This window comes from Sus scrofa, chromosome 2, assembly GCF_054392235.1.
Source record: "Sus scrofa isolate SSC_HxYL_T2T_F1_AM1 chromosome 2, Sscrofa_HxYL_maternal_Yorkshire_Landrace_v2.0, whole genome shotgun sequence".
Taxonomy (NCBI): Eukaryota; Metazoa; Chordata; class Mammalia; order Artiodactyla; family Suidae; genus Sus; species Sus scrofa.
In genome coordinates, this window is record NC_139384.1 from 43,826,184 (window position 1) to 43,853,674 (window position 27,491).

The following is a 27,491-nucleotide window of genomic DNA, read 5'->3' on the forward strand; positions in this document are numbered from 1 at the left end:
AGCTGCATCTGTGACCTACACCATAGCTCACGGCAACACTGCGTCCTTAACCCACTGATTGGGGCCAGGCATTGAACCCTCATCCTCATGGATACTAGTCGGGTTCATTACTGCTGAGCTCAATGGAAACTCCTGATCTCTTTTTCTTTGTTTGTTTGTGTTTAAAGTATAATTGACCTATGACATTATGTTAGTTCCTGTTATACAGCATAGTGATTTGGTATTTTTATGTTTGAAAATGATCGTCATGGTAAGTCTAGTTGCCATCTGTTACCATACAAAACATTACATAATTATTGACTATATTCCCCACACTGTACATTTCATACCTGTGATTTATTTTGCAGCTGGAAGTTTGTACCTCTTTTTTTTTTGTCTTTTCTAGGTCCACTCCCACAGCATATGGAGGTTCCCAAGCTAGGGGTCTAATCAGAGCTGTAGCCGCTGGCCTATGCCAGAGCCACAGCACCTCAGGATCTGATCTGCATCTGCAGCCTACACCATAGCTCTCAGCAACGCTGGATCCTTAACCTGCTCAGCAAGGCCAGGGATCAAACCCACAACCTCTTGGCTCTAGTCGGGTTCATTAACCACTGAGCCATGACAGGAACTCCTCTTAATCTCCTTCACCTATTTCTCTCCTCCTACCTTCCTCCCCTCTGGCAACCACCTGTTTGTTCTTTGTATCTATGAGTCTATTTCTTTTTCATTTTGTTCGTTCATTTGTTTCTTAGATTCCACATATAAGTGGAATCTAAAAACCATACAGTATTTGTCTTTCTCTTAATACCCTCTAGGTCCATCCATGTTACAAATTGCAAGATTGGTTCTTTTTTATGGCTGAGTAATATTCCCTTATGTGTATATATTACCTCATTTTCTTTATCCATTCATCTGTCACTGGGTACTTAGGTTGCTTCTCTACCTTGGCTATTATAAATAATGCTGCAATGAACATAGGGGTTTATGTATCTTTTCAAATTAGTGTTTTCATTATTTTCAGATAAATGCCCAGGAGTGGAATTGTTGGGATATATGGTAGTTCTGGTCTTAATTTTTTTTTGCTTTTTAGGGCTACACCTGTGGCATATGGAAGTTACCAGGCTAGAGGTCAGATCAGAGCTGCAGCTGCTGGCCTATGCCACAACAGCACCAGATCCAAGCCACGTCTGTGGCCTACACCATAGCTCACAGCAATCCCAGATACTTTACCCACTGAACAGGGCCAGGGATTGAACCCGCATCCTTGTAGATACTAGTCGGGTTCATTACCGCTAGGCCATATCAGGAACTTCCTATTTTTATTAAGGAATCTCCATACTATTTTCCATAGTGGCTGCCCAATTTATATTCCCACCAGCAGTGCACAAGGGTTTCCTTTTTTATAAACACACATACACACACACACACACACACAAATTTTATCTACATTAAACCTGTCATTCCCTTACCATTTTTCATATGACACAGATCCTAAGCTTAAGTCATTCTGGAAACTACTTCATTTTTACAAAGCAAAGGATTCTGAATGATGGAAATAAATTACGTTTTATGTACTAGGATATATTCTGTTGGAGTTTTTTTTCCCATGGTAGAAGTACTTTTGGGTAAAAAATAAATCCAAAGTGCCATAACTGTCTGATTTCTTTAAGTGAAATTTATGTGTATATACTTGTATGAAGTAAAACTGTCTCTAAGGGAAAAACAACGTATCTGAATTGTTAAGTGATTCACATGGTTGCTTGGGACATTGGGCTTTGACCCCAGTAAGAAATGCTTTGACTTATGTTAAATGCATTAACTCTCTTGATTGGTTCCTTTGAAACACACTGTTCATTTTGACTATATATAGTTGATTTTCTTTTTTTTTTTTCTTTCTTTCTTTTTTTTTTTTTTTTTTTGCTTTTTAGGGCCGCACCTGTGGCACATGGAAATTCTCAGGCTAGGGGTCCAGTCAGAGCTGCAGCTGCCAGCCTAAGCCACAGCCACAGCGGTGCGGGATCTGAGCTGTGTTTGTGACCTACACCACAGCTCAGAGCAGCGCCGGATCCTTAACCCACTGAGCAAGGCCAGGGATCGAATCTGCAACCTCGTGGTTCCTAGTCGTTTCCACTGCACCACGACAGGAATTCCCTATAGTTGAATTTCTTAACCAAAAGAGATAGTGTTACATAAAGCAAGGAGGAGGTGACATTGATTTTGAAACTACCACTGAAAATGCCATATTTATTGGTCAAGCTGTGGCCACCAGTCAGCCTCTGTTTGAAAATTGGATTAGGTCTTTAGTATGGCTTTTGACAAAGGAATTTCAAGTCTAGCTTATATCATTTTCTTTTTTTTTCTTTCTTTTTCTTTTCTTTTTTTTTTTTTTTTTTTTGGTCTTTTTAGGGCCACACTTGCTGCATATGGAGGTTCCCAAGCTAGGGGTTGAATTGGAGCTGTAGCAGAGCCACAGCAATGAGGGATTCAAGCCAGGTCTGTGACCTGCACCACAGCTCACGGCAACACCAGATCCTTAACCTACTGAATGAGGCCAGGAATTGAACCCGTGTCCTCATGGATGCCAGTCGGGTTCATTAACCTCTGAGCCACGATGGGAACTCCAAGCTTATATCATTTTCTGATAGGACACAATCTGTAATGTTCCTTCTCTATCCTTCCCAGTGAACTTTATTAACTGAAGTGCAAGAGTCAAATAACAAAGAATGGCTTGAACCAAAAGATAATTTGTAAATAATGTTTTTATAGCAACAAGCAGACACTGGTGGAGTAGTGATCATTTAGCGCCTTAATCCTGCTGTAATCACTTTTACAAACTGAAAACGAGAAACTGATCTTAAATAGAATTTGAAACAAAATATTTGTCGTGATTTTTTTTTCCTTTTAGTGTTGCTTAGTGTAGCTCTTGTTAAGAAGTAACTAAAGTTTCTCTTTCTCTCTCAGGTAATACGTATAATATTCCAATATGCCTGTGGCTGCTGGACACATACCCATATAATCCCCCTATCTGTTTTGTTAAGCCTACTAGTTCAATGACTATTAAAACAGGAAAGCATGTGGATGCTAATGGAAAGATATATCTTCCTTATCTACATGAGTGGAAACACGTAAGTATTAACAGTTTTCTGTGAATTCCTTGTATTTTATATATTTCATTCACTATATATTTTACTCATAAGGAGGATTCCAAGGAGGATAAATTCATGTAAGATAACTTAATCAATGAGCTGGGTAACTCCAAAAGAAACATATTTGTATAGAGCTTGGTAAATTGTAGAATATGCATAGTTACTATTTTTTTTTGCTTGAGTTGAACCTTTAGGAGCAGATGGAATTCACATATGGGAAATACATTTAAAAAATAGTATACTAGTGGCATATATTTGTGAAACTGTTTGAATCTCATTACTGACAGTGTTCCTATCCAGAAGTAATACTAGGAAATTCTCTTGTGGCGCAGTGGGTTAAGGATCTCGCGTTGTCACTGTATTGGCTTGGGTGAGGCCAAAAAAAAAAAGTATGGTAGTAAGAAACTCTGTTTCTGCCTCTGATAGTATAGCTCTGGAGGTTCCTATCAACAATAATTAGAAAAGCCACACAAAGTACAAAAAAACATCTGTGCAAGGCTTTGGAGAGCTGTTGAGGCAGTTAGGACTTGAAGGGCCAAGATGCTCTAGAGGAGGGAACTGCACAGAGAAGAGTCAGTATTTAGCCAGTTTTCTCTAAGGGTTTTTACTGATTCTTGGTACAGGGTGAGAGACTCAGAATGTGGGCAGAGGGCCTTAGCTAGAGGGAAAGAAGCCTGCAGAGTTTCTAATAGTCCCACAGGACTGAAAGGACAACAGTTGCTGTTCTGTCTGCAAGGCATCCAGTACTTAAGGAGCCAAGATTTGGGAGAAAAGGAAGCTACAAAGAAGTGAGCCAGATAATCTCAGTTTCCCTCTCAAAGAATATACTGAATTCCTAAACTTCAAAGACAAGATGCTAAAAAGCTAAGCAGAAAGCCTTTGAAAAACACAGCCAAGTTCTCAGCAGTCTTAGGTTGAGTAGGCAATAGGCATTCGGAACCTTATCAGGGAGGAAGGATATAAGTAAATATTGTTGGTTCTTAGTTGGCGCCAGTGGAGGAACACTCCCCATGAGTGAGAATTTAGGTGGAATGAGCCCTATAAAATCCCAGCCTGGAATCAGCTTAGTTCCTGATTATAATAAGTTGATTCCCACAATATGTACCAGCCATAGGACAGAGTAAACCTTTGCTGGAGGAAGATAATACATAGAGCCTATATACTTTTTCACAGACAGTATCTAGCATACAATTAAAAATTATTAAGTACACCAAAAGACAGGACAAAGAGGGAAAAAGGATAATAGAAACAGGACACCCACCTCCACCAGGCAACCCAGTTATCAGACACAGACTTGAAAATGACTGTTTGATATGTTCAAGGTGGAGAATTATTTTAAAAATGAACCAAGTAGAAATCTTGTAACCAAAAATTAGAATCATAGAAGTTAAAAACTAGGAGTTCCCTGACAGCTTAGGGGTTAAGGATCCAGTATTGTCACCGCTGTGGCTTGGGGTTGCTGCTGCAGTGCGAGTTCAGTCCCTGACCTGGGAACTTTTTTTTTTTTTTTGGACTTTTTTGAGGGCCACACCTGCGGCATATGGAAAGTTCCCAGGCTAGGGGTCGAATCAGTGCTGTGGCCACTGGCCTACACTACAGCCATAGCAACATGGTATCCGAGCTGGGTCTAAGATCTCTACCACAGCTCATGGCAACACCAGATCCTTAACCCACTGAGCAAGGCCAGGGATTGAACCGGCATTATCATGGACACTAGTTGAGTTCATTACTGCTGAGCCGTGACAGGAATTCCCCACCTGGGAGCTTTTACATACCCTGGGCAAAGCCAAAAAAGAAAACAAAAAGAACTCAATAGATGGGATAGATGGGTTTAATAGCAGATTGGACTCAGCAGAATAGAGAATGAATGGACTGATATATAATACTTTATGTTTTTAATGCTATTGTCTTAGGAATAAATCTTACAAAAGATGTCCAAGTCCATTATGGAGAAAATTCTAAATTTTAATGAAAGATATTATAGAAGACTTAAGTAAAAGCAAAGAGAACCTTATTCATGGATTGGAAGACTCAGTATGATAAAAATACTGGTTCTCTACAGATTGATCTATGTCCTAACAGAAGTTTTTCTTTCTTTATGTATTTAATTTCGTGAACTTGATGAATCTAAAATTTATATGGAAATGCAAAAGATTAAGGATAGCCAAGAAGGAATTCTCATTGTGGTTCAGTGGGTTAAGAACCTGACTAGTATCCATGAGAACTTTGGTTTGATTCCTGGCTTCACACAGTGGGTTAAGGAGCTGGCATTGCCATGAGCTGCAGTACAGGTCACGGGTGCGGCTCTGATCTGGCTTGCTGTGGCTGTGGCATAGGCCGGCAGCTACAGCTCTGATTTGATCCCTAGCCTAAGAACTTCCATGTGTTGCGGGTGTGGCCCTAAACACACACACACACACACACACACACACACACACACACACACACACACACACACACACACACGATAGCAGATTTTACATTCTGAACAATATGTATGTTCAGGATTAATAAGCAATTTAATTAGTAAGGTCAAGATAAATGATAACAGCCCTAGTTTACATTCTGTATCATGCCAGATTGCTGCAGTAGATAGCATGCTGTTGTCACAGGGATATTAAGATGGTTTTCAGTAGCAAAGCAGTTTTATAAAGATATTATTTCAGTTGACCCTTAGGCGTTTGAGCCGAAATAAACTAATAATCTTGCTGCTTTTCTTATATCCTATATCATTCCTTTTTTCTTTTGGCCGCACACGTGGCATGTGGGAATGACAATACCAGATCCTTAACCCACTGAGCCACACAAGCAAACTCCTCCTGTATTATTCTGAATTAGTCATTTGTCATTCTGAAAGATTCATGACTGTTGCTTTGTAATAGGCCTGGAAATAGGTATTAATGATTAATTTTCCTTCCTTCAAAGACTTTAAAGTGAAAGAAATGATATGATAAAGAATTGAAGTAAAACTTTTCCTGACAAAACTATGGTTATAAGACTGCATAAATGAAGTTAATATTTCATCATGGGTAAACCTTGAAAATTTGCTAAGTGAAAAAAGCCAGACACGCATCATATGATTCCACTTGATCATTGGATTGTATGAAATATCCAGAATAGGCAAGTCCATTGACAAAATAGATTAGTGGTTGCCAGGGGCTTGGGGAAGGGGAAAATTGGAAATGAGTACTAATAGGTACAGGTTTCTTTGGAGGATAATAAAAATATTCTGGAATTAAATAGTGGTGATGGAAAAAGCCACTGAACCATACACCTTTCGAGGGTATATGAATTATATCTCAGTTTCTTAAATGCATGAGGTTATGATTTACCTTGGGAGTTTTGTTGGACTAAATAATTAACAAGAGATTAAAGTGTGTGATTTCAATAGTGACCCCACACACATCAGCTATGATCTCTAGTCCACATTCCTCGGTGCTACACAGATACTGTATGTGATCACTCCCAGTCTCAGCATGTAAATTCACAGCCAGACATAAGACAGGTGTTGGAATAGTGAGAATCAGCAAATTTTCATAAGAAGCTTTCTGAAATGTTACCTTTTGTCATTGTCCATACATTGGGACAGAATTTAATAAAATTAGTGCTTTGGGAAGTTGAAAGCTGCTAGTGAACTCTCCCATCCGGAGAAGGAAATTAAGATGATTAGCTGATCGAGATGATTAAGTTATCCTTCAGAACCTGATGAACTCATGAAGTATATGAGGTGAGATATACACAAAATGTAGTAAGAAGTGAAAATGGAGCCATCAGATAAGCCAATTTGAACAACTTTGCCTAGCATAATTTGTCTTAAATTAGTGATCAGTAGATACTTGAGAGAAAAGTTTAGCAACATTTATAGGATACAGACACTCTAACTTTCACTATGGTATTGGAAGGAAAAATCCTTTAACGATTTGTATCTTGTGTACTCTAGTGATTTCTGAAATGAAGTCTGCCTGTAATTTCAGAGTTCGTAATACTGTCTTTAATAAAAATTAATCTAGGAACAAGTTTCCAAGGTAACATTGTTATCTTTTAATGGCCTTAAATAATATTTGTGACTACTGCTCACATCCGTCCATGAATTTGTATGAGAATTTGTAATTTGTCCATTGGAAATAAAAGTTTTGGTTAGTTGTGTGGAATCAAATGAAGAACGATACTATCCTTTGGCTAGTGCTGTTTTTATACACGTGAAGCAACAGCCTTGTTACATGTAAATAATATGTAAAAATCACATAGCTTTATCAAATGGAATTTTTATGTTTGTGGTCCTACAAAGGAAGTTATTGAGCTGAGTTGAAAACAAATCAGATGGCTCAAGAAGATGTGGTACATATACACAATGGAATATTACTCAGCCATTGAAAAGAACGAAATACCAGCATTTTTAGCAATATGGGTGGACCTAGAAATTATTATACTAAGCGAAGTTACCTATACAATGAGACACCAACATCAAATGCTTTCACTGACATGTGGAATTTGAAAAAGAGACTGAACTTCTTTGCAGAACAGACGCTGACTCACAGACATTGAAAAACTTATGGTCTCCAGAGGAGACAGTTTGGGGGGTGGGGGATGTGCTTGGGTTGTGGGATGGAAATCCTGTGAAATTGGATTGTTATGATCATTATACAACTACAGATGTGATAAATTCATTTGAGTAATAAAAAATAAATAAAGACTAAGAAATGACCAGATTTTTCCTATTTGCCAAAAAGTGAATCTGTAGCTGACTTAAATTTGTTTTCCATTTTTAGCCACAGTCAGATTTGTTGGGGCTTATTCAGGTCATGATTGTGGTGTTTGGAGATGAACCTCCGGTCTTCTCTCGTCCTACTCTTTCAGCATCCTATCCACCATACCAGGCAACAGGGCCACCAAATAGTAAGTAGAATTGAGATTTGATTTTTAAACTCATGTAAACAAAACAGAAAACCTGATTTTTAAACTCATGTAAAACAAAACAGAAAAAAAAATTTTTTAATGACTTCACTTTGCTTTTTAGCTTATCAAGTTAGTGGATTTTTTGGAGGTATTCTGAGGCCCCACATCTGCATGTACAGATTCCCAGCAGAGACTGGCATTTGGGCTTTCGTTTGTGGGTAGACATTTAACTTGGGTGTGCTGGCTTCCAAAATGGAAGAGAAAGAATGCTGAAGTAGAGCTAGATTTTTTTTTTTTTTTTAAATCATGCATGCCATGAATAGCTTTTTTTGATCTGTTTGGAAGTACATATAACTTGAAAGGCCATCTGACCACTCCTTCCTGTGTTTTTTTTGTTTGTTTTTTGTTTTTTGTTTTTGCAACTCCAGCATCAGGATTGTAGATATCAATTATATCATTGATTTAAGTCAACTAAATCATCAATGTTCAGCTATTCTGGGTATACACGATGCACATCTAGCTTTCAGCTTTCTTCTCTTTAGTACAGCCAATTCATAATTTTTAAGTGGAGAGGGTCGGGGGGCATGAAGTCAGTTATCACTTCTCCCCTAATTGGTGAACATTATCTCTGTTATTTCTGGGTTTCTAAAAAGTAATTCTTACTGATGCTTTAAAATCACCCTGGATAATTGAGAGTTGGTTGTACTTACTGGTTTTGGCTTTACTAAACCTGTACTTCTTCATTGTATTTTGAGCTGTGATTTTTTTTTTTTAAGCAAATTTTAGGTTTGTAATTAACCAAACTTACTTTTAAGTTAATGCGAGCTTTCATTTTTTTCCTGCTGAAAATTATCGTTTTCCTTTTTAATTCATTCTGTCTTGAGAAGCATCTTGACTCACAAGCTGAATGGGAATCTAACAGAACTTTCTGAATCCATTTCCTTTTCCCATGGGCTTTCCCAGAATAAGCTTGGTTATAGCATTTTAGTAAGGATTCTAGGGATTCTTTTGGACCAGAAATTTGCTTTTTTCTTAAATTCTTTTAGCTCTAATACCTAAAATTAGATAATCTTGCTCATCTAAGGTTTGAAATTCTAAGTACTTCCTAGGTCAGAATTCATATTTATTTGCTCACTTAAGTGACCACTTAAGATAAAGGTAACCTTTTCATAAAGTGACCACTTAAGATAAAGGTAACCTTTTCATAAATTTAGACAGTCTTCTAAGCAACTTTTTTCCCTAAGTTTTATATTGACATTGGAAGTGCAGCATTCTAGAAAGAGACCTCACTAAAGAAATCACTATTACAGTTCCATTTTGCATTCACTCACTATAAATCACATTACACAATCTGTCCCATTACAATTTTAATACTTTTTATACATTTAAATGATACTCATTATTATTAAGTATGACGCCAAAGAAATGAAGGTCTGAATTCTGTCTTACACACACAAACATACACCAAGGACTATCCCAGAAATTTGGATCCATACTTAAATAATGTCTTCTAGTTGTGAAATTATTATCTTTTATTTTATTTATTTTATTTATTTATTTTTGTCATCTTTTTGTCTTTTTGCCTTTTCTGGGGCCATTCCCACGGCATGTGGAGGTTCCCAGGCTAGGGGTCTAATTGGAGCTGTAGCTGCCGGCCTACTCCAGAGCCACAGCAGTGTGGGATCCGAGCCACGTCTGCAACCTACACCACAGCTCAAGGCTCAACCCACTGAACAAGGCCGGGGATCGAACCCACAACCTCATGGTTCTTAGTCGGATTCATTAACCACTGAGCTACATGGGAACTCCTATTAACTTCTATTATTACTGTTATTGCTCTAAACATTTTTGAACTCCTGTTTTAGGATGGCTTTTGAACTAGCTATAAATCATACTTTAAAAAAATGTATGGCCAGAGTTCCCATTGTGGTACAGTGGAAACAAATCTGATTAGAATCCATGAGAATAAGGGTTCGATCCCTGGCCTCGCTCAGTGGGTCAGGGATCTGACATTGCAATGAACCATGGTGTAGGTCACAGATGCGGCTTGGATCCCCAGTTGCTGCAGCTGTGGTGTAGGCCGGCAGTAGTAGCTCTGATTTGACCCCTAGCCTAGTAACTTCTGTATACTACAGGTATGGCCCGCAAAAGCAAAAAAAAAAAAAAAAAAAAAAAAAATGCTATGGCCAAACCTCATTTTTCATTAACAGTAGCACAACATTTATTGAGATATAGCTAAGCACTTCATACTAGTTTTTATTTAATCCTTATAATAACCCCATGTATTATGCATATTTGTATTTCATTTTATTCTGGCTCTAAAATTACTTCATCTCATTCCCTGCTTCCTTACCAGTCAGTCTTGGATTCAGATAACTTTTGTTATTTCACAAAGTAATAATTTGAAGACTTTGCTCAAATTATTAGCTTTTCAGAATGTTAGAAAAGGAAAATTGCTTATAATTATGAGGAAATTGCTTGTAACCATGAAGTGGTGGTTTTTGTGTGTGTTAAAGAAACTAGCATGGGGAGAGAAACTAGTAATGGACTGTAAATGTTGCTCACACCTAATAGTGCCCTCATCTTTTGATGTTCATAGAGATGAACTGTGTTTTGCCTTCAGAAAGAAACAGTTTTATGGGATCTAGCAATTGTGGCATTTTGGGAGGTTTTTTTTTTCCCATTCTGAAACAGTATTGAACATCATCTTAGCTTCATTACAGTAAAGAAAGAAAATTACTTATGACATCTATAGGTTCATCTTAACAAGAAGGGTTATGAACACTGATACTTGGGAATGTAAGCTCAGCAAGTTTGGTAAAAACTTTTAAGGCCCTTGGTCAGAGCAAAGCATATTTCTCCTACCCACTTGAACTATGTGCTCTAAAAGTTTGTTGCTTGAAGGTTCCACTGCTCTTGCCTTTAAGCTCTCCTATACCATTCATCTACTAGATCACTTTTGTTTACCCATACCTCTTACATTTAAATTAGCTACCTTCTGTATGATCCCATATAGGGCAGTCTGAAATTCCCTGTCATAACACTTATCACTCTGTTATTATTCCTTGCTTGTTTATCTTCCCCACTGGACTAAAAGCAACTGAAAGCCAGGAATTAATTCATTCATTCTTCCTTCCTTCCTTCCTTCTCATCAAATTCTTGGTGACTGTCACATGAAGGCACTAAAATATTGATTGGATTAAGGACTGATTCATCATTGTATTCAGTGAGAAAATTTTCACTCAGGATAAATTGATTCTCAAACAAGCTATTTCCAGCTGAGGCCAAAATTAACTACTTCTTTCCCTCTCTCACTCACTCTCCTTTTTTTTTAATGGCTGCACATGTGGAATGTGGACATTCCTGGGCCAGAGACTGAATCTGAGCTGCAGCTACCACTGATGCCACAGCTGTGGCAACAGCAGAGATATAAAGCATTCTTTAAGCTTACTAAATTTGAATCTTTTTTTCCCCTAGGATTTCTAAGCTTTTGTTTTAATCTGTCTAGCTAAATATAAGTTTTGTATAGGACTTCTTTTAGTAATTTGAAGTCCTTTCAAATCCTCAATCAAGCCAACAAAACCAGCTGTGCTAATCGGTCAATGTAGTCTTAAAAGAAATATCAAAAGATTTCTTAGATGCAATAAAGAGGTAACTTTCTAAGAAGCTGACCTTGGACCAGAGGAGGGCAGAATTAGCTTCCTCTAAATTCCAAATTCAATTGGCTCCTGTCTCAGGTTATAGATTCCTTGACAGCCTGCAGAGCTGACCAGGTTGACCTGTTTGCCAGTTATTCTTGTTGGGGTTGTCATGTGTGTTGTCATAACTCATGTGTAATCCTTCTAGAATTCTATGGTTTGAAAATATTTATTAGTTGCAGTAAAGTACTAATACGGGTAGAGTGTTTTGTTTTGGTGCTGAGATTTGGATTCTTTAACTGTATGAAATTTTGCTGTGGTTTGATAGTGATGTGTGCCTTATTTGATAATGTATATATCCAGGACTATGCATATTATTTTAAGTGTTAAAAATTATTTTTAGCTTCCTACATGCCAGGCATGCCAAGTGGGATTTCAGCGTACCCATCCGGATACCCTCCCAATCCCAGGTAATGAAAAATTATCTTTTGAGTAATAGTATTAGAATTCTGTTAGATCTAGAGTAAAAATAATGAGTGCTAACTAGGGCATTAAAATGAATTTAGTTGTGGTTTAATGGAAGGTACAGCTCAGTTTATTCGTGAAATTTTATGGTATGTACATAGTTCAAACAGAGTTTTTTTCCATTCTAGAGAAATGCTGTTCTCTTCTGTTTACAGAGAGGAAAGAAATGAAGAAATGGCAATGATGTTGATTAGTTTTGGACTTTGAAATCCTTGCTACTTCCCTTTTAGGAACTTTGTATATCCAGTGTAAAAGCTGAAAGGTTAATGGAATATTGATTATAACAACTTCAGAAAAATATTTATTTTTTTATTAGAGTATAGTTGATTTACAGTGTTGTCAATTTCTGCCGTATAGCATAGTGACCCCGTCATATATATATATATATATATACATACATACATATATATATATATATATATATATATGCATTGTTCTCATACTGTCTTCCATCATGTTCTATCCCAGGAGCTTGGATGTAGTTCCCTATGGCATACAGTAGGACTTAATTGCTTTGTAACACCCTTAAAAAAAAAACAAACAAAAAAAAAACTGACCTTTTCTATAAACTACAGGGAATGAATTAATGGTTTGTATGATGAAGTCAGTCTTGTCCTCGTAATGTTTATTTATTCAGTTAATAGACTGCATATGTTGCCAACCTTTATTATCCATATGATAATAACATAACAGAGCTAAATAGTGAAATCAGTCTATGAATAATACATACTAGAAAAATTAATGAGAAATGATAATTAACTTGTGTTACAAATGTGCACCCATTCCAGTGGTAATCTAGGAGTACTTTCCAAAGGCGGTCTGGGGGCTAACTTAGAATGCAAAACTGGCATATTCTTGGTACCTAAATGAAATCTTCAGCTACTTAAAATAAACAAGAATTAACAAGAAAATTTTAACCTGCTACTTTTTCTTAGCTTCGTATAACCCTCACAGGTAATGCAGCCAGATTTCCTGAACACCTGCCATAACTAAATATATGTATGTACATATATAATATGCAGGATCTTACAAGTTAAATTTAGCAGACATACTTATGGGGGGGGCTTTCTTAATTTCAGGGACTGGCTTTTTAAGGTAGTAAGCATTCTGTCACATTTAGATAGTAAGCAGAGACCAGATGAACATCTGTCAGACAAGAGAAAAAGATTCCTGTGGTTGTTATATATAAGCTCGCTATAAGTTTTAGATTTCTTGAGGCCTTTAATTTTCTCATTAAGTACTAGACATGGAATCCTGTCTGAAGTCTTAAAATTATAAGCCTTCATCCATTAATAGCTGCTAGTAAGAAGGAACTTTGGGCATATAGGGAATGGTTATTAGAAGCACAGTAAGGAAATAGTAAAGCCACTTTAAAGAAACTTGTAAATTAAAATGAATGCTGAAAATATTGACAAAATATAGACTTACCTTACATAACTTTAAAAGTTTCTTCTGTGAGGTGATTTGTTAGAAGCTCCTTTTCGAGGCAGCTCTATTTCAAAGATTTGATGGGCTTTGTGTGAGTGAAATGTAACTTTTATTGTCATAACATGCTGATAAGTTAAGGGTAACTATATTCAGATTGCTGTCTTCAAAAAAAAAAAAAAAAAAAAAGAAGAAGGTGAGTTCCCATTGTAGCTCAGCCATAACGAACCCAGCTAGGATCCATGAAGATGCAGGTTTGATCCCTGGCCTTGCTCAGAGGGTTAAGGATCTGGTGTTGCCATGAGCTGTGGTGTGGGTCACAGACATGGCTCAGATCCCGAATTGCTGTGGCTGTGGTGTAGGCCGGCAGCTGTAGCTCCGATTGGACCCCTAGCCTGGGAACCTCCATATGCCACAGGTGTGGCCCTAAAAATACAAAAGACAAAAAAAAATTTTTTGATTCAGAAATCTGAGTAAGATTGACATTGTTTCCTTGCAACACTGCATTATGGATTACTAGAGAAACTAGAATAAAAGTACCATGCAGAGCCTTCAGCATACATCCTCTGGAAACAAAAATCCTTAACTTTTTTCTTCCTTTCTTTTTTTAAACCCACTGAGCGAGGCCAGGCATCAAACCTGCAACCACATGGTTTCCACTGTGCCACGAGGGGAATTCCAACTTTTTTCTCTTTTGATTTTACTTTTATACTAATAGATAAGAGAAATTATGATTTCATTGAATCTTCAGGTTATATACAAAGTTTTTTTTGTTGGGGATAAGTTATAAAGTGTGAACCAGTAATGCAAATAGGAGATCATCTTTGAGCCACTACCCTGAAAAAAGATTACTATGAACTCAGAGCTCTTGCTCCAGGGCTTTGGGCTGGCTCTTTTTAGTCAGTAATTTTAATGGACTTGTAGAATTGCAGATGTCATAGATCTGACAATTGTAGATAACATGGGATTAATCAAACTTTATTATTCAGCTAACAGGTAGCTAATAATCATTCTGGGTTTTTGTTTTTGTTTGTGTGTGTGTCTTTTTAGGGCTGCACCCACGGCATATGGAAGTTCCCAGGCTAGGGGTTGAATTGGAGCTGCAGCTGCTGGCCTACATCACAGCTCAGGGCATCACTGGATTCCCGAACCACTGAGTGAGGTCAGAGATCAAACCTGTGTCCTCAAGGATACTAGTCAGTTCTTAACAGGAACTCTCCTGCTTTTCTTTTCTTCTCCATTATAAGGGAAATACCGCCAAACTAGTGATCATTCAAAGGAAGGTGATTAGATCTGAAAATCATGACTGAGGAATGGTTGAAGGAATTAAATATTTCACCTGAAGAAGAGACGATGGGAAGATGTTAGAAGTCTTCAGATACGCAAGTGATTTTCTAGAATGCAAATTTAGGACCATTAATTAGAAGTTACTACATCAAAATGAAGTTTGTGTTTAGCATAGAAAGATGACCATTTGTAGGGGATATTGTAAATGATACTTACAGCGCAATGTTGGATCAGAAACTGGAGGGGAATACTTCTAAGTAAAGTTCCTTCCAACTCTAATACCAATACAGGAGTGACTGAAACCTTCCATAGAGTGAAAAGAATGTTTTTAAAACTTTATTGAAAGAGGAATATTTTCAGATCAGATATTAGAAAAGGTTATTAATGAGCCACAGGTAAAAATTAAGTAGTATTATTTCCCTATATGCTAGGAAGTCACAATGGAAAATTCTCACAAAATATTTGTTGCTCCAGGTCTGATACTGTTGAACTGTCCTTAGGAATATTCTGGTTGCTTTCTGCTGCTGTGAAAGTGACCCTCAAACAGGGCCAAACAAGAGTATTTTAGTCATTGACTTTAAGGGTAAATCCAATGTCATTAATGGAATTTCTGTAGAACTTTGCTTGAATAGACACCTCTAGCACTAAAACTGTAAAGTCATTAACTGGTAAAATAACGAAATAATTAAGCTTAGCTTCCTGGAACAGGGAAATCTTAAAAGATACTATAGTGTTGGGTCATTTAAACATTAACATTTAATGTTTTCTGTTCTTTTTCTTTAGTGGTTACCCAGGCTGTCCTTACCCACCTGGCGGTCAGTATCCTGCCACAACAAGTTCCCAGTACCCTTCACAGCCTCCTGTAACCACTGTTGGTAAGCACTCCTCAAAATTATACTTCTCCACATAAGGAAAGTCAGAGTCTCCTGTTGTGAAAAGTGCATTTTTCAATTTTGTTTTGTATTGAGTAAGTTTGACATGTAACATTGTATAAGCTTAAGGAGTGCAGTGTGTTACTTTAATACACTTGTATATTGTCATAGGATTGCATTGTAGCAATATTTATTATGTTATATAATTAGCATACAATATTATTTCTATCCATTATACCATGCCTTAGATCTCTATTGCTTATTACTCCTTACAAATTTACACCCTTAAATACCATCGATTTATCATTACCACCCCCAGTTTCACTGTTACATGTGAAATGTTAGAATACTCTTAATTTTTACAGCAGAACCTCTTAAAGGTCAGTATTTTATACTTTAAGAAGTGAAATGATTTATCTTCATGTAAGCGAGCCTTCTAGGCCATAAAAGCAAATTCGATTGACTTTTATCACTTTTTCCTGTGTTTCACATATTTTTTTTGATGCACTTTGTATGTGTCCAATTATTAACAGATAGTTAGGTTTTCCTAGCCTGGTTAGATGTAAAAACAGATGAGCATCTTTAGAAGAAACCACCATTGGGATATTATGAGTGGATCAAGTAAGACAAATCATTGCAGGCCAGTAGTTCTTGCTTTCTTACGTTGCTTATTAGCGTTACCTGAAATTTTCTTCTGCTGAGAAAAGAAAGCAGTACCAGAACTTCTACAGATTCCCACCCCCACATGACTATCTGCCTTCTCCCTGTTACCGTAGATCAGTTATCGTTGCTTCTACCCACTAGATGTTATCCTCTCTTCATTTGCTCAGGGACATCACTTCAGCACTTTCCCCTCTCATCGTCAGTTTTTATTCTCTGCTGTGTTGCTGTCATCAGCACATACAAAAATATGCCCTAAAATAACCCTAAAAAAATTCTCCTCTGGGAGTTCTCTTATGGTGCAGCAGGTTAAGAATCTGGTATTGTCACTGCAGCAGCTTAGGTCACTGCTGTGGCATGGGTTTGATCCCCGGCCCAGGAACTTCCACATGATGTGGGCATGGCTTAAAAAAGAAATCCTACTCTTAATTTCACTTTGCCTGCCATCACTGCTCCATTTCTTCATTCCCATTTGCAGCAAAATTCCTCAAGACCATTATCTAAGTACTCATTATCTTTAATTCTTCTTTCACTCTTGAACCTCTTCATTTGGGATTTTCCTTATGTCATTCCACTAAAACTGCTTTTCTCAAGGTCACTATTGACCTTTGTGATATTAAATCCAGTAGCCATGAGTTCCCGTCATGGCTCAGTGATTAACAAATCTGACTAGCATCCATGAGGACACAGGTTCGGTCCCTGGCCTTGTTCATTGGGTTGAGGATCCGGCATTGCCATGAGCTGTGGTGTGGGTCACAGACGAGGCTTGGATCCTGCTTGGCTGTGGCTGTGGTGTAGGCCAGCAGCTACAGCTCTGATTCGATTCCTAGCCTGGGAACCTCTGTGTGCCGAGGGTATGGCCCTAAAAAGAAAAAAGAAAAAAAAAATTGGTAACTAAATCCAGTAGCCAGTTAAATATTCTCCACTTATTTGGCCTGTCAGTGATATTTGACAGTTGGTTACTCCCTCCTTGATACGCTTTCCACTCTTGTTTTCCAGGACTTCCTATCTCAGTGGCTCAGTGGTACTCAAACTCAGTCTCCTTTTCTTAATACTCCTTTTCTTTTTTTTCTTTTTTTTTTTTCTTTTTGTCTTTTTGCTACTTCTTGGGCCGCTCCCGTGGCATATGGAGGCTCCCAGGCTAGAGGTCTAATCGGAGCTGTAGCCACCGGCCTACGCCACAGCCACAGCAACACGGGATCCGAGCCACGTCTGTAACCTACACCACAGCTCACGGCAACGCCGGATCGTTAACCCACTGAGCAAGGGCAGGGATCGAACCCGCAACCTCATGGTTCCTAGTCGGATTCGTTAACCACTGCGCCACGACGGGAACTCCAATACTCCTTTTCTTAATACTGGAATGCCCCCTGGCTCAGTCCTTGGCATTCTCTATACTTACTCTCCTGGTGATCTCTATCAATCTCGTGGCTTTAAATACCGCTTTTATGTCCACGGTTCCCAAATTTATGTTTCCAGCTTATGCTTCTCTCCAGAATTCCATATTCTTCTATTCAATTGTCTTTTCAATATTTCCATTCATATATTTAATAGACATTTCAAATTCAGCGTGACCAAAATTAAACTCTCATTCTTTCTACACTGCTTTACCACATCCATTGATACCTACTCAGTGCTCTCACTTTGGTGTCATCCTTGATTATTCATCAGGAACCTGTTATCTTCAAAATATATCTGGAATCTGATCATCTCCAATGCTGGCCCAAGTCACCATTCTCTTTCATATAATTTATTCCAAAAGCTTCCTGAAAGGTTTCTCTTTATCTGTCCTTGACCTTCTACATCTGTCAGCCAGAGCGATTCTTTATTAAAATATTTAAATTATATCATTCCTCTGCTCAAAACTTTCCAGTGTTTTTCTGTTTCACTCAGAGTTCAAATTTCTGAGGCTTAAAGGGCCCTGTATGATCCTGCTTTCCCTCCCAGTTATTCTCTGACCTCATCTCCTGATCTCTTCTGTCTTAGGATTTGTCCACTGCCTCTTTCCTTTGTATGGAGCAGTCAGGCCTACCCTAACAGACTACTCCCCCCGCCCCCACACATAAACACACATGCCCAACATCTAGAACAGTGCTTGATATATAGAAGTTCTCTAGGAGTTACCGTCGTGGCTCAGTGGTTAACAAATCCGACTAGGAACCATGAGGTTGCGGGTTCGATCCCTGGCCTTGCTCAGTGGGTTAAGGATCCAGCATTGCCATTAGCTATGGTGTAGGTTGCAGACGTGGTTTGGATCTGGCGTTGCTGTGGCTGTGGCATAGGCTGGCAGCAACACCTCTGATTAGACCCCTAGCCAGGGAACCACCATATGCTGCGGGTGGGGCCCTAAAAAAGCAAAAAAAAAAAAAAAAAAAAAGTTCTTCTAAATATTTTTCTGAGTGTCTGAATGAAATGTAGAATCTTGTGACGTTTATTTTTCTGTTACATTTTCTGATAAATTTTAACCTTCCTGAGATCTGTTGTAAATAACCCCCCCAAAAAGAGCATTTTCTTCAGCTGTTGTTTTTTTTTTTTTTTTTTTTTTTTTGTCATTGATACATTCTAGTTATTGAGAATCTACTGGTAATGGTTTTATTTTGTTTCTTCTTTTAAGTTCTCATCCATACTGTAATGTAGCTCTTTTTCTACAGTATAATTTGTTTTTTGTTTATTTTTTTGTCTATTTAATGGTGCTGCACCTGTGACATATGCAGGTTCCCAGGCTAGGGGTTTTAATCAGAGCTGTAGCTGCCAGTCTACACCACAGCCACAGCAACGCCAGATCCGAGCAGTGTCTGTGACCTACACCGAAGCTCACAGCAGTGCTGGATCCTTAACCCACTGAGTGAGGCCAGGGATTGAACACACATCCTTATGGGTACTAGTCAGGTTCTTAACCAGCTGAGCCACAACGGGAACTACCAAGAGTACTTTATTAGAAGGACTAGAAAAATTGTTATTTTATGATAATCTAGGAGATCCTTTAATGTTAATTTTTCTATTCTTTGTTGCTCGCCTCCTTGACTTTTTCTTAGTATTTTAGTAGTACATTGTGCAGAATATTGTTGAACTTCAAAATTGTAATGAAGGAAAGCACAAACATTAAACTAACATTTGAACATTACAGTTCACAAATAGTCAACATTTTCTCAGTCTGCTTACCAGTAGCCATCAGGATTTGTGCTATTATGCTCTGTGCTGCAGAGGCCCTGAGATAGAATGTAGTTATTTATCCTTTGTGGAACTTGATAGTTTCACTTTAAAGATTTTGAGTTTATGATGTAAAACAAACACTTGTTGGAAGGCATCATTAATTAACTTATGTCTTATAATTGATGTGGTTGCTTGTGTAAGAATTGGTTTTTAACCATCTCCAGCAGTAGTGAAGTAAAGAACCACTAAAAATGACGTAATAGACCATTACATTCTTTATAGCAGTCACTTCGGAAATAGTGCAGAAAATAGAATTGATGTAGGTCTTGGGCCTTACAAGAGCTCTTTCCGGCTCCATTCCATGTAGATTTTGAACAGCAACATTTTTTTTTTTTTTCCTTTCTTTTTGTTTCTTCTTAGGGCCGCACTCATGGCATATGGAAGTTCACAGGCTAGGGGTCAAATCGGACCTACACCACAGCGCATGGCAACACTGAATCCCCAACCCACTGAGCGAGGCCAGAGATTGAACCCTAATCCTTGTGGATACTGGTCGGATTTGTTTCCTCTGTGCCACAGCAGGAACTCTGACAGCAACATTTAAAAGAAAATCAGAGAGGAGTTCGTTGCTGTGGCCCAGTGGGTTAAGGATCTGGTGTTATTTGTATCTGTGGGGTAGATCACAGCTCCAGCTGCAATGCACTCCCTGGCCTGGTAACTTCCATATGCTTGGGGGGGGGCGGCCAAAAAAGGAAAAAAAAAAGAAAATCAGAGAATTTGTATTGTCATCTCATTTTACATATGTTTGCTACCTGGCAACAGTTTCTTGCCTAAACTGACTTTTAAAACCAGCTTCATGAGATTGGTGCTCACAAAGGGCATTGATTAAGCAGCGAAGTCAGCTGCTGAAGAGTGAATAACCTGTTGATGCTTTTCCATCAGGTTTTCCATCTAGTGGTATTTTAATACATTTGTGTTATTTATGTATTTATTTATTTGTTTATTGTCTTTTTAGGGCCGCCCCTGCGGCATATGGAGTTTCCCAGGCTAGGGGTCTAATGAGAGCTATAACTTCCGGCCTGCACCACAGCTCATGGCAACGCCAGATCCTTAACCTGCTGAACAACGCCAGGGATCAAACCCGCAACCTCCTGGTGCCTAGTCAGGTTCATTTCCACTGCGCCACGGTGGGAACTCCTATTTGTGTTATTTAATGAGTGAAATTTGTGATCTATAACTTAAATTCTTCCTCAAAGCCATTGTAAGATCAGGTGTTTTTTTGAATGTCATCTTTGCAAGTGACTACCAAAAACATTTTCTACTGGAAGATCAGTGGAAAAAGGTGAATTTGGACACTTTCCTTAGATTTTCTGGCATTGCAAGCATTGTTCATCAACAAAAGCATCAGAAGGAAGGTAAATTTTTCTTGATATTTAAGGAGAAAACTTAAGGAGTTCACAGCCACAGCCACAGCAACGCAGGATCCCTTAACCCACTGAGTGAGGCCAGGGATCAAACCCGCATCCTCATGGATACTAGTTGGATTTGTTACTGCTAAGCCACATGGGAACACCAAAATACATTTTTTTCTTTTTCTTTTTTTGTCCGTCCTTCAGCATATAGTGCCTGGGCCAGGGATAAGATTCAAGCTGCAGTTGCAACCTAAACCGCAATGTGACATTGCTGGATCTCTAACCCACTGTGCAGGGCCAGGGATTGAACCTGTGTCCCGGCATTCCAAAGACGCTGCTGATTCCATTGTGCCACAGCGGGAACTCCTCAAGTATGTTTCTTAAGAGTAAAACATTTTGTTAGGACTAGGCATATAACTTTTGCCAGCTTAGCATTGCCAGAACTATAAGAGAACTTGATCTCTGAATTTTTTTTTTTTTTTTTTTTTTTTTTTTGTCTTTTTTAGAGCCACACTCGAGACATATGGAAGTTCCCAGGCTAGGGATTGAATCAGAGCTGTAGCTGCCGACCTATGCCACAGGCACAGCAGCGCTAGATCCAAGCCACATCTGCGACTACGCCACAGCTCACAGCAATCCTGGATCCTTAACCCACTGAGCAACGCCAGGAATTGAACCCATGTCCTCATGGATGCTAGTCAGGTTCGTTAACCACCACGGGAATTTCATTGAAGTCCAATTTTAAAAGTTTAAAACCTCTTGACCACTAAGTTATGAAGAGTAATCCTAGGAGACAGCATTAGTACATGTTTGTTCTCTTCTCTAAGAGCAGATGCCAAAAAAAAAAAAAAAAAAAAAAGCAGAAGCAAGTATGGCTGTGTGGTCACTTGTGTTTTCAGAGCTGAAAAAGGCACTCAAGAAGCTTTGGTCCCCAGCTGGGCATTCCCATGGAGAATTGGATATTGGATAGGGAAGAGTGTGATGTTGTGGGACCCAGTCACCTCCACCTTGATTTAAGCATGGCACTGTCTGTCAAACTCTGATGTGCTTGCTGGTGGTTCACCCATGTGGCAGAGATCTAGGAGTGATAAGTTGGTAGTTTTATGTATATATATATATATATATATATGGATGACTGTCTAGTCTGGAATTCAGAATTCTAAACTAACTATAATCATCTACATAGCCTTCTAAAATAAATCAACCCTCAAAAGAGAACTTTTACACTGTGCTGAGTCTGGTATTATGGAATTACCAAACTTTTAAACCTCCTGTTTGATAGGTGCAGGGTGTTGGTGGATGGTGAAGACACCACCTAATGTTTCACCTAGTGCTCATACTCATCATTTTCTAGGGATCTTGTATATGAAAGTGGTTAATTCGTCCACTGACTTTCTTCACACATATATTCATAACATGTGGAAGTTTCATTGAGTGCCACTACACTTTTCTGGGTCCATATGGGACCACAGTCTAGTAATATTCTTGAACATTTGCTTGATAATCTGAAGTCTTTCTTAATTTGGATTATAATATCCAACAACTTCATCACTTGTCAGTGTTTGTTAGCGTGTTTTTGTTTTTTGGGTTTTTTTTTTTTTTTGGTCTTTTTAGAGCTGTACCTGTGGCATATGGAGGTTCCCAGGCTAGGGGTCAAATCAGAGCTTTAGCTGCTGGCGTACACCACAGCCGCACAGGATCTGAGCCACCTCTGCGATGTACACCACAGCTCACAGCAACACTGGATCCTTAACCCACCGAGGGAGGCCAGGGATCATACCCACATCCTCATGGATACTAGTCGGGTTCATTTCCGCTGAGCCACGGTGGAAACTCCCTGATTTTTTTTTTTTTTAATGACAATTATTCTGACTGGTGTGATGATATCTCATCATGGTTTTGATTTCACTTCCGCAATGATTAGTGATGTTTGAACATCTTTTCAGGTGCCTGTTGGCCATCTGTATGTCTTCTTTGGGAAAATGTCTATCCAGGTCCTCTGCCCATTTAAATCAGGTTGTTTGTTTTTTGATGTTGAGCTATATGTGTTCTTTTGTATATTTTGGAGATTTAACCTCTTATCAGATATATCATTTGCAGATATCTTCTTTTGTGTGTGTGTGTGTGTGTGTGTGTGTGTATGTGTGTGGCTGCCCCCATGGCATATGAAAGTTCTGGGGCAGGGATTTAACCCCATACCGCAACAGTAACCTGAGCCACTGCAGTGATAACACCAGATCCTTAACCTACTGTGCCACAGTTTTCTTTGCTGTCAGAAGCTTTTTTCAGTTTGATGTTGTCTCATTTGGGATTTTTTTGGTTTGTCTGTTTTATTTTTGTTTTTTTGGCTTTTGTTCCCCTTGCCTGAGGAGACATATGCAAAAAAATATTAAGATCAGTGTTAAAGAGAGTATTGCCTGGAGTTCCCGTTGTGGCTCAGCAGAAACGAATCCAACTAGTAACCATGAGGTGGCGAGTTCAATACCTGGCCTCACTCAGTGGGTTAAGGATCTGGCGTTGCCATGAGCTGAGTTGTAGGCTGGCAGCTGTAGCTCCAATTTGACCTCTAGCCTGGGAACCTCCATTTGCCACGGTTGCCATCCTAAAAAAAAGAGAGAGGAAGTATTGCCTATGGTTTTTTTTTTTTTTAATGTTTTTTCTTTCAATTTTTATATAGATAGAATTGACATATTTAGTACTGTCTAGGTTAAAGTGTACAGCATAATTATTTGGCTTCTATCATGAAATGATTGCCACAGTAAGTTTCGTGTATATCCATCATCTGTTGATGCAAAAGAAAAATATTTTTTTCTTGTGTTAGAATTCTTTAGGATTTTACACTTAACTCCTCTGTATAACATACAGCACTGTTAATTATAATAATCATTTTGTACATTCCATCATCACTACCATCTATGTTTTCTTCTAGGAGTTTTGTGGTTTCCGGTCTTACATTTAAGTTTAATACATTTTGAGGTTTTTGTTTGTTTCTTTGTTTTGTCTTTCTGTCTTTTTAGGGCCACACCTGTGGCATGTGGAGGTTCCCAGGCTAGGGGTCTAATTGGAGCTGTTGCTGCCGGCCTACGCCACAGCCACAGCAATGCCAGATCCAAGCCACATCTGCGACCTACACCACAACTCACAGCAATGCCAGATCCTTAACCCACTGAATGAGGCCAGGGATTTAAACCCTCAACCTCAGGGTTCCTAGTTGGATTTGTTTCTGTGTGCCACGACAGGAACTCCTTGAGTTTATTTCTGTGTGTAGTGTGAGAAAGTCGTCTAGTTTTATTCTTTTGCATGCAGCTGTCCAGTTTTTCCAATACCATTTATTAAAGAAGCCATCTTTTCCCCATTCTATATACTTGCCTTCTTTGTCATAGATCAATTTACCATTTAAGTGTGGGTTTATTTGTGGGCTGTCTATTCTGTTTTCAGTGATCTGTTTTAATGCCAGTCCCATACTGTTTTTCTTACTGAAACTTTGCAGTGTAGTTTGAAATCCAGGGGTATGATACCTCCAATTTTGTTCTTTAACATTGTAGATTCCTAATTCATTCTCTTTCACAAAATAATTTTAAGGAATGGCTTTGATTCTGACCCATTGTTTAAAAATAAACTTTATTGGGGTATATTTTACTTAGAAAGTTGTGTTCGTTTCAGGTGTATAGCAAAGTAAATCAGTTTTATGTAATATATACCTGTTCCTTTTCAGATTCTTTCTTCCATATAGGTAATTATACAGTATTGAGTAGATTGCTCTGTGCTATACAGTAGGTCTTTGTTACTTATCGGTTTTATATATAGTAGTATGTATATATTGGTCCCAACCCCCCAATTTATCCCTCCCTGCCCCACATTTCCCTTTTGGTAACCATAAATTTGGTTTCAAAATCTTTGAGTCTGTTTCTGGTTTGTAAATTCTTTTATATCATTTTGTTAGATTCCACGTATAGTGATTGCATATGATCTTTGTTTTTCTCTGACTTACTGCAGTCAATCCATGTTGATACAAATGGCATTTTTTATTCTTTTTTATGGCTGAGTAATATTCTGTTGTATATATGTACCACATCTTCTTTGTTCCAACCTCTTTTGATGGACATTTAGGTTACTTCCATGTCTTGGCTATTGTAAATAGGGCTGCAGTGAACATCAGGGTGCAAGTATCTTTATAAATTATGGTTTTTTCCAGGTATATGCCCAAGAGTGGGATTGTTGGATTATATGGTAGTTCTATATTTAGTTTTTTAAGGAACTGTCATAGTGTTCTCCAGAGTGTTGCACCAGTTTACATTCCAACCAACAGTGTTGGAGGGTTCCCTTTCCTCCATACCCTCCCCTCAGCATTTATTGCTTATAGGCTTTTTGATGATGGCTATTCTCAGTGGTATGAGGTGATACCTCATTGTAGTTTTGCATTTCTCTAATAATTAGTGAGGTTGAGCATCTTTTCATGGTTTTTTGTTTTGTTTTGTTTTTGCCCTCTCTGTGTCTTTGGAGAAATCCCTGTTTAGATCTTCTGCCCATTCTTTGATTGAGTTGTTTGTTTTTTAATACCAAGCTGCATGAGTTGTTGGTATATTTTGGAGATTAATCCTTCATCAGTCGCTTCATTTGCAAGTATTTTTTCCCATTCTGTGGGTTCTTTTTGTTTTGTTTATGGTTTCTTTTGGTGTGCAAAAGCTTTTAAGATTCATTTTTGTATTTTTGTTTTTATTTTCATTACTATAGGAGAGGGATCAAAAAAGATTTTGCTGTGATTTATGTCAAAGAGTGTTCTGCTTATGTTTTTCTCAAAGAGCTTTATCGTATCAGTTTTAGGTTTAAGTCTAATCCATTTTGAGTTTATTTTTGTGTAAAGTGCTAGGGAGTGTTCTAATTTTCTTTTTTTTTTTCTTTTTCTTTTTTTTTTTTGTTGTTGTTGTTGTTGTTTTTGTCTTTTTGCCATTTCTTGGGCCGCTCCCGCGGCATATGGAGGTTCCCAGACTAGGGGTCTCATCGGAGCTGAAGCCGTTGGCCTACACCAGGGCCACAGCAACGCTGGATCCGAGCTGCGTCTGTGACCTACACCACAGCTCACGGCAACGCCGGATCATTAACCCACTGAGCAAGGGCAGGGATCGAACCCGCAACCTCATGGTTCCTAGTCAGATTCGTTAACCACTGCACCACGACGGGAACTCCTAATTTTATTCTTTTACATGCAGCTGTTTAATTTTTCCCAACACCATTTATTGAAGAGGCTGTCTTTTCTCCATTGTGTATTCTTGCCTCTTTTGGCTTTGATTAATTAATTGACCATAGGTTTGTGGGTTCTGATCCATTTTTTTAAGGATGGGGATTTTACTGTCCTTCAGATTAATTGACCTTTGTGCTTACGCCTTGCCAGTGGCAACTTTCACCTTTCATGATTATGATAGTTGAATATTTTGTAGCCCCATTTCTTTTTTGAAGTAGGTACTGCTTTGGTAATTCTATTTTAATAAGGTTTGTACTTAACCTCCACTTTTGAAAACCTGAATTGTTATGTAAATTACATCTTTGTGTCATATGTTTATTTTCAAAAAGTATAAACCTGCTATTGGTTTCTTTTTCTCATTAGCAATGGTTATAGGAATTTACTAGAGCTTAAGAGTACTGCTCTAATAGTGTTTAAAAGATAAATTGAGAACCTCTGATTTCTTTGGAAGAAAGTTAGTAGCCTGCACAGAGCCTGGCTAGTAATATTAGAAGCTTACCTATTCACAGACTATAACCAAAAGCCTTTCGTAAGCAGGTTAATGAATTTGCATGGTTTGTGCTTAATAGCGTAAATCAGGATGATTTATAGTTGCCCATATAGTTGTTGGAAATGTTTCTTCTGCTTCAGAGATTGACCTGGTTTTTTGTTTTTATTATAAAAGGAAATAATATAGGCATAATCTGGTGATCCACATGGGCTTGACCCAGTTTCTGAGTAGATGGCCAGTAAGCTTCTGTTTCAGATTGCTTAGGCTCCATAACTGCTTTGTGGGTGAGCACGTAACATCAGGAAGTAAAAACGCTGGGGGCAAGTGATTCACTTTTGCTGGTTAGATGTGAGGTCAGAAAACTAAAAAATATTTAGTTATTTTGAATTTTTCTTTGAGGTTACCATGGATTCTTTCTTTAATATAAATGAGCTCCTTTTTGAGTCATAGGGCGTAGTGATCATTAGTAAGTACTGTTAGGAGATAAAAAGAAACTGATTATCTTTAAGTGTTTAAAGATGGTTTTAAATTAGGTAGTGTGTACTAGTGCGCTTGAAGATACTGGCCTATTCATTGAATTATCAGATCCATTGGGTAGTGTTGGTTTCCTACTAGTAGAAAAGTTGTCTTATTTCCTAAGGATTAAGTTTACTGATTGGATCCTATCTGACATTTAAATGAAGTTTTGCTTAGGATTGTTTCTCAAAATCTGGGTTACCATTTCAGTTGGTGCTAATCTGGAGTTGCAGAAGAGCACTTCTGA

General features: G+C 38.2%; 1 protein-coding gene across 3 annotated transcripts in view; it reads left to right on the forward strand.

Moving 5' to 3' along the window:
- TSG101 (tumor susceptibility 101) overlaps window positions 1–27,491 on the forward strand; it is a 48,283-nt gene that overhangs the window by 12,070 nt on the left and 8,722 nt on the right. For 2 of the 3 annotated variants that reach the window (XM_085011815.1, XM_085011814.1), the window contains 4 exons: window positions 2,944–3,107; window positions 7,898–8,024; window positions 12,066–12,132; window positions 15,683–15,774. In XM_085011815.1, coding sequence (XP_084867941.1) covers window positions 2,944–3,107; window positions 7,898–8,024; window positions 12,066–12,132; window positions 15,683–15,774 — 450 coding nt within the window. Of the gene's footprint in view, window positions 1–26; window positions 3,108–7,897; window positions 8,025–12,065; window positions 12,133–15,682; window positions 15,775–27,491 lie in introns of all 3 variants that reach the window. The other variant, XM_085011816.1, reaches the window with a different exon arrangement.